Source organism: Lepidochelys kempii, chromosome 1, assembly GCF_965140285.1.
Source record: "Lepidochelys kempii isolate rLepKem1 chromosome 1, rLepKem1.hap1, whole genome shotgun sequence".
NCBI lineage: Eukaryota > Metazoa > Chordata > Testudines > Cheloniidae > Lepidochelys > Lepidochelys kempii.
In genome coordinates this window covers 8,511,058-8,519,080 of record NC_136380.1, presented here as the reverse complement: position 1 = coordinate 8,519,080, position 8,023 = coordinate 8,511,058, and the positions used below count along the sequence as shown (strand labels likewise).

Here is an 8,023-nt window from a genome sequence, read left to right as displayed (position 1 = left end):
TGCCAGGCCTCCCAAGAGGCACAGGATCTGGCCCACCCTACACAGGCGTAGGTGGCCAGGCGTGGCGCAAGGCAGTGGAGAATCGGGCCCACTTGTGCCCCGGCTGTCGTGAGAGTCGGGGTGCTCAGCTCTCCTGACCTACCCATGCTAAGCAGGGGCTAGGTAACGGGTGGGGGAGGAACATACCTGTGGCTCTGTGCTATTATAACCTCCCCTCGTGCACGAGGTGCTTCGGGCGTCTTCCTGTGTGCTGGGATCACCATACAACCAGGCAGCAAAGCAGAACACCACAGGGGTACAAGTAAGAGGAAGCCAGACAGTCCTGCTGCTAAATTATTTAGGTATAAACCTGCAGAGCAGGATACAAAGCAAAGCATCCAAGCCAGGCACCCTGGGGCCAGGACACACTGGGAACATCACTCAAGGTTTCCAGGGGGGTGGAGCATGAGACGGAGATGCACATGAAGGCACTATGTGGAGAGGGCAATCATGAGCGGATCAGGCCTGGGTTCTGCTGGTGTAATTCGCCATCAACGCTGCATCCCAGAGAGCGGGCGTGCCAGGGCGTTGGGACACGGGCCCGTTTAAATCACGTCAATTGGTTTAGTCAGTGTTTTCTTCCATCATCGCATCAGTGTGGTGGTAGGGCTAGGCCGGTGACTAATTATAGCCTACAAATGTGCAGGGTATTTTCATTGTTCAGACTGAGGAAACTCAAACACCTATGGCCAAGCATTAGCGATCTAGAGAATATTGGTTCCAAAATGTCACCTTCAGAGGAAAGATGCCCTAGCAGCCAGCCTCTCAGTCCAGCGAGCCAACCCAACCCTGTTCCCACAGTGCTCACCACCTGATTCTCCAAGAGCTGCGGAAACCCCCAGGCATAGCCCATGAGCGGGCGGATTCAGAGGGACGTGTGGCCCAATGGTCTTCCATCCGGTAACACATGCAGATGCAGAAGGCAGGCCTTAGCATGCTGTGACTGAAGCAGGGCTGGCTGGCTGAACGGCTCACAGGAGGGATGTGCACTTAGTTCCTATTGCTCAAATTGTCAGAGGGAATTTGTCTAGTGGTTACAGCTTAAGGAGGGAATCAAGACACCCAACTTCTACGCCTGGCTCACTGAGCGACCTGGGGCAAGCATGGAATGCAGCTCCATAGTCCAGGGGTCCCTAAACCTCCAACTGTTGTTTCCTCCAACTTGCCGTGCCTCAGTTGCCCCCCCTCCGCCCCGTAACATGGGGACGATAACACCAACCGCAGAGTGGCGCTGTGAAGTTTAATCCATTTGCTTCTGCAAAATGTGTTGAGATCTTTCAAAGTCTTTAGGCTCCCATGGATTCCAATGGAAGTTAGGAGGTGCTGGGCCTGGGGTACTGCACTGCAGGGGGCATATGAAAACGTAGATAGCATGTTGGCTAGAAGGGCCTAGTGGAGGAGCAAATGTCATTAACAGGGTACTAGCTGGAAGGGCCAATGCCCCGGGACCAGAGCCAGGGGCTCCCTCTGACTCCTGAGCAGCACCGCGGGCTCTCAGCAGTCAATAAAGGCAGCAAAATCATGTTATTTTCCATTTGGTCGCATGAGCTCTATTAATTGAGAGGGAAAGGCTAAGCCGATTAAGCCTCCAAGCAATTGCAGAAATCCCATCCTGCCTCGAGGGTCCCCTCCCACGCTGCTCCCCAGAACCCCATGGCTCCGGGCCAGTGACTCTTGGTCCCTGGCCCAGCTCAGGCCAGGGGGGGAACAAACAGGGAAGATTGTTACGAAGGAGTCCAGGCGTCAGAGATCCCAGTGTAACTCACGGTGCGCGTTGCTGGAATGGGAATTCTGATTGGGCTTTGGGGAGTTACAGACACATCGATGCTACTGTGACCATCTGTACCCCTACATTCCCCCCTTCGATAAACCTTGGACTAAGTAGGTCTGGTGGGGTATTTGAAAGCTCATGATTGACTCATTGTTATTGTGTGGCAACCAAGGTTGTATGTAAAGTGAGAAGATTCCACTGTCTGATATTACTGTGGCCTGACCGAGACAAAAGGCTGGCCAATGCCTCAGGCAGGTGTCAACAAGATCAAATGGATGTGTCACCTGATTAAGCAACCACACTTCGGCAGGAGAGAATGTGTGAGCAAAAGTCTGTGTTTGGACAAAAACAGCATGAGGTTCCCGTCCCCACAGACTTTGTCTCCCCAACCTCAGCTGTAGGTGATGCTTGTGCAAGAGAAAGAACTACAAGAGAAAAAGTGCAGATATCGCAACTAATCTCTCCCTTTCCCTCTGCCCCAGCATCAACAACGCCTAGAGAACAAAGGAGCAACATGACTCAGTGGAGACCCTGTTTGAAAAATTCAGCCAGCAAGACTGTAGGAACAAGGGGTGAGAGAGACTTAGCTGTGAATTCACTGAAAAGATAAAAAGCAACTAACAAGTTATTTCTTTGTAACCAATTCTGACTTTTATGCCTCATTACTTGTAATCACTTAAAATCTCTCTTCCTGTAGTTAATACGTTTGTTTTATTGTTTTCTGTAGACCAGTGTGCTTGGATCAAAGCGTTTGGGGAACTCCCTTTGCGATAACAGGATGTGTGTATATCATTTTCCATTAATAAGATGATGGACTGGGATTGTCCAGGCAGGTGTGAGGCAGTAGAAGCAGCACATTTCTGGGGAATGTCTGGGACTGGGAGTTGGCTGGTGTAATTCATGAGTGGCTAGGCAGAGCACTCATACTGTGTAACTTACATGCTGGAGGCTGGGTGTGAGCAGACCAGGAGCGGTGGCTCTCCCAGCAGAGCAGTGTAAAAGGCACCCCAGGTTGGAGAACTGCAATAGGAATGGGCCATCCAGCCACAGAATCAGTGACCACATTTGCAGCAGGGAAATAGATAATTAAGCTGACGGGGGGTTACATGGAACATTCGGTCCAGAGAAGAGGCCGGCGCACATCTGCCTCTGTCTGAGCACTGCCTGGCACAGGCTCAAAGAAGGTCACTCTCCACCCGGAGTCAATGGGTTGGAAGCAGCCACCACCCAGATCCTTTCCTGCATTGCCAGTGGCATTAGCTCTCTCCGCCCAGCTGGACAGACTGACTGCATACGCGACGGTATCAGGGTCCCTGCAGCAAAGCCCTCGAGTGCACAGGTGCTGCCTGGGGCCACGACACACGGTCCCAGATGGATTTTCTAGCCCAAGAACAATGCACAGGAGATGTTCCAGAGATTTTATTTTGGCCTGTTTATTCCAGGCCACGCTCCCCCACAGAGCTCTTGCAGAGGTGACTGAACATGTTAGAACAATACACGCTGCACTGGGGGGCAGGCTACAGCCTGCCACTCCCTTCCAGAGCTGGGATGGAATCCAGGAGTCCTGGCTCCCAGCCCCTCCCACACCCTGCTCTAATCCACTAGACCCCAGTCTCTGCCCAGAACTGGGAATAGAACCCAAAAGTCCCAGCTCTCAGTTTTCCGCCCCTGCTCTAACCACTACCCCCAAACTCTTTTCCCCAGAGCCAAGGAACAGTCCCAAGAGTCCTGACTCCCAACCCTCCCTCCCCACCTTTCAGACCAGCTGTGTGGCTGCAGCAGTAACAGGTGCCATCCTCATGGGGGAAGACAGGTTCTAGGATAGCCAAAGAATAAATCGCTATGGAACTAGAAGAATATGCCATTAGTGAGACCTCACGTGCAATGCTTTCCACAGCAGCCCCGGGATGGACCATCCCAGGCCACCCACGCATGTGCACCCGCAGCTCCGACAGAGCAAGAGGTCCTAGCTAACTAGTGGGCGTTGCGTGCCGAGGGCTCTTCAGATGGCTTTGCCCATGATGAGCATGCTCATGAAGAAGACCATAACAAAGAAGACCCACATGAAGATGCGATCCATGACCTTGGCCACTTTCTTCCACTCGCCGCTCCGTTTCTGAGCTGCCTTTTGGTCCCGGAAGCAGTTGGCAATGTACTCGACGTTCCTCAGCAGGCTGTTGTGGTGGCAAAGGCACGGGCTCTTCACACAGACTTGGTGCTGCTGCCCCTCCCGGCCGCACTCTAGGTTCTTGCATGTCCCAGTCTCTTTCCAGTCCTGCTGGCCAGCGAGATTGCTGAGCCCCTGCGGCAGCAACTCCTGCTGCAAAGACTCTTCCCAGCACGTCACATCCGAGTTCTCCTCCCTTGTCTGGGCTTTCTGCTCCTCCTTGGCAGCCCTGCCGCTCACCACCTGGACCGTGGGCCGGTGGCCCAGTTGCCGCTTGGGACTTTTGCAGCTCTCCCCCACCTCATAGACAAAGAATAGCTGGGCCATGTACTGCAGGATGAACTTCTTGGCCCACCTGGGCACGGGCTTAGCTCCTGGGCCGCAGTGGTGAATGTTCATGATGAATATGGTCAGCGCGGTGGAGGCTGTGATCATGGTCATGGTGGCAATGTAATACTTCCCTAGAAGACAAGGAGGGATGCGCTGTGACTGACCTGGGAAGTGGGGGACTCGTGGCTGCAGGCCCAGACACTGGTGCTCACCTAGGGAAATGGGAGGCGGGGACCTTCAACGCCAAAACACAAGCCCCTACCACATAAGCTAAAGAACAACAACTCTAGCTATAAGGAAGAAGCAGGTTGTTATAGTCCCAGGAATGGCCTCTGTCCTCCAGCTGAGTCCCTTCCACCAGCAGTAGACAAGAGGCTGGTGTAGGACCCTCTAGGCCATCAGAGAACCTCTTGCACTAGGATGGTCCTTTAACGGCTGGGTACATCAGCTTTAGATCCAGAATCTGGTGTCAGTATGGTGCAAAGCAACCATGCCGCACCTCAGGATCTGGCCTGCAGCCTTCACACTTGGCTTGGGTTTTTTTTTTCTTTTTTTGTGTTTGTTTTTTAAAAGGTGTTTCTGAAATCTACAGAATACAGCCAAGCTTTAGCAAAGATACGCAGCCCAGCTAAACCAACCTCTACTGAAGCCAGCCCAACTTAATGGGGGCTGCCTATCTGTCTCAAATAAGAACCTTTCCTTAAATCTGCAGTTGTCTGGGTCATCCCAATTCAGGATGCACATTCTGGCTGCAAGAGTTTAGTACCTTAAACCCACATTAAACATTTTGCAGATCAGGATTTAAAAAAAAAAAAAAAAACAATATCCTATAGAAAAGTCACTGCAGAATTTGTACGTCACAAGCATTTTAAAATGGTAAATTCAGCCTGAACTGCAATAACCTTAGCAAAAACTTTCTCTCTCATATATTTAGATAGATAGATAGATAGCATAGAGAGAGAGAGAGAGAGCGCACTCTCCCAAAATATCAGACCATATTGAAAAATGCTATTTTAGATTAAAGAAATTGTCCACTTTCAAGTAGGCTCAAACAAACGAGCCTCAAACTTGGGTTGAGTCTTTGATCTCAATGAGATCTATCAAACAAGCTAAGTTTGAAGCTTCTAATTTCATTTGGTTTTATTGTAGGTATTCTGAGCACAAGATTTCTAAATGAAGCATGGTGGTGAAAGGGGGACCACCCCTTCTCCACCTGCTCAAATAAAACCCCGAAAAAAAACTAACCTGAACAGATTTGGCTCAGACGTTCAAAATAAAAAATGTATCTTTGGGGTGAGACCAAGCATGGAAAAGTTACTCTGGAAAGGTATGTGTTTGGTTAGATTCATAGACTGCAAGGCCAGAAGGGACCATTGAGATGATCCGGTCTGATCTGCGGAACACAGGCCAGAGATCTTACTCAATTTCTGTATCTAGCCCGTAATTTGATGGGGCTACAGCCCATGTGCTAGAGAGACGTCTAGTTTTGTCTTTAAGACAGCAAGTGATGGAGAGTGCCCCAGGTCCCTAGGTAAGGCAAGAAAGGGGAGCTAGAATGGAAGCTGGAATTCCACCATGGCTGCAGTGTGCCGCTTGTGGACAGTTTTTGCGAGAGGCTGAGGACCGGAATGGACCATGCCCCTAGAGCTGATCCCTGCATCTTGGGGCTGAAGCACATGAATGGTGACATGGTTTAAAGAATACCCATTCTGCATCACGTGCTGCATCTGCAGAGTGGATAGAGGGCTTCCACAGTTGCCCAGCCAGCTGCAGGAAGAGGCAGATACTCACCAATCAGCGGCACGTTCTCGGAGGGTGGCATGCTCTCTGCCACCAGCAACTGGAAGACGGTGAGCGCCAGCAGGACTGTCACTCCCAAGGAGACCTTCTCCCCAGAGTCGGCTGGGAGGTAGAAGCCCAGCGGGGCCAGGAAGGAGATCATGATGCAGGGGAGGAGCAGATTGAAGATGTAGAAGGAGGCGCGTCGCTTGAGAATCAGCGTGTAGGTGATGTCGGGGTAGGGCTCCGAGCAGCAGCCGTAGATGATGACGTTCCTCTTGGCTGGCATGCCCAGCACCTCCCACTCCACGTTCTCCACGAAGTCAGTCAGGTCGGCCGTGTCCAGTCCATTCACGAGGTCGATCTGGTTGCCGTTGTAGGTCCATGAGCCGAAGGTCAGTCGGCACTGCTGCCCATCGAAGGGGAAGTGGGAGACGTCCACCTTGCAGGAGCTCTTGGTGATGGCAGGGGAGTCCCACATCACCTGCCCATCATAGCGGATCACCACGTTGGTCTCCATGGAGCCCGTGAACTGGTTGTCTGCGCTAGAAGGACAGGGAACACAGATAGGGGCAGGGAGGGGTCCTTACATACATGAGGCAAGACTGCACGGCCCTTCGCTAGCCTAATCCCTCCCCCGCTCTGCTGGGCTTGTTTCTGTAGGGCTGCTCACGAATGAGAGACATAGCTCGCTGGGTTGGCCCGGTAGGGTCCCTCATGAGCACTCGGTGGCCAACACAGGTGTGTTTTCATAGGGTCGCTTGGTCACTCACTGGCTTGTTGTTATTATAGGGTCACTCACTGTGGGCCTTGATTTTGTTTTTAAACAAATGAGTCATGAAACTTTTGCTCTGAGAAGCCCCCCCCCCCGCAATAAAAATCACCTGGACTCTGCAAACAGATGCAAGAAAAAGCCAAGTCCAGTTCTGGGCTTCCCAATCATCAGTGCCCAGTCTTTAAACAGCCACACGCCCCCTTCTGACAGCTTCCCTCCTGTCCTCCCCCTCGGGGGCCACAGCGCAGGCTTGGATGCCATGTGCTGCTCTGAGCGGCAGGAGCGGGCTTTACCTGCCTGCGTGCGCAGCCGCTCAGCCATACCCGGGCACTGTCGGGCCCCAGCAACCCGATCCCTCTGGCCCGGCTGCTCCCAGCGCTGCACCGGGGAAGGTGCGGGATGAGAGCAAAGCAGATGAGGCCAGGGAGCCGCAGAACATGCCAGGAAGATCTTTGCCCGCTACATCCGGGCAGCCTTTGAGGGGGCCACTGCCCAAGGCAGCAGCTGTTACGCTCACTGTGCCGCGGGGGTGGTGGGGGGGGCGTAACAAGGGTGCAATTACACGGTCTCCACATGGGCCCAAGACGCCTACATTCTGCCGCCTGTTAACCTGCCCAAGGGATCCCCTCTTCCAGATGGAGCCTGAGGGCGACGGGCTCACTAGGGGCTGCAGCCTGCAAAAAGGCACTTCAGTAACCTCCCCTCCAGCTAACAGAGAGCCACCACTGGCTCAGGGGGCAGGGGCCTGTGTGTATGGAGCTGGAGGGTCCCTGGTTCTATCCCCCCACCAGGCCGCAGGAGCCCCGTCTCCAGAAGCGGTGCAGTTCAATATCAGGCTGACCTACTTGTTATACAGGACTATGTCCGGTCTCCATACATAACTACTAGGTATGCGGACGGTGTCGATCCCATCGTAATCGTCCTTATCCCAGCTCAGGTAGGCGTCCACCCACACCTGCCTGATCCACAGGTAGGCAGTCAGGACCTGGTTCCTCTCGTCCTGGAACAAGGAGAGATGAGGAGAGGTGTGTGTGAAATACAGCCACCTCTGGAGAGGGGGGGAAAGACAGGAGCAGCCGCTGGTTTTACACTAACCTCCAGTGTATAGGGCATTTGCCATACGCTTTACCAGCATGAAGCCACCCTCAGAAGGGACTCAGAC

The 8,023-nt window shown here is 52.9% G+C and overlaps 1 protein-coding gene across 1 annotated transcript; it reads right to left on the bottom strand.

Moving 5' to 3' along the window:
- Positions 1-3,812: 3,812 nt before the first annotated feature.
- On the bottom strand, positions 3,813-7,785 carry CHRNA10 (cholinergic receptor nicotinic alpha 10 subunit). Its single transcript, XM_073313100.1, has 3 exons — positions 7,707-7,785; positions 6,099-6,631; positions 3,813-4,438 (listed from the first exon to the last, which is right to left on the bottom strand). The coding sequence occupies exons 2-3, from the start codon at positions 6,604-6,606 to the stop codon at positions 3,813-3,815; spliced, it is 1,134 nt and encodes a 377-aa protein (XP_073169201.1). The 5' UTR covers positions 6,607-6,631; positions 7,707-7,785.
- Positions 7,786-8,023: the final 238 nt, after the last annotated feature.

Coding starts and splice junctions, on each gene's coding strand:
- CHRNA10 (XM_073313100.1), bottom strand. CDS start 6,606: ATGGAGACCAACGTGGTGATCCGCTATGATGGGCAGGTGATGTGGGAC. Junction 4,439..6,098: donor CGAGAACGTGCCGCTGATTG/GTGAGTATCTGC, acceptor CTTGTCTTCTAG/GGAAGTATTACATTGCCACC.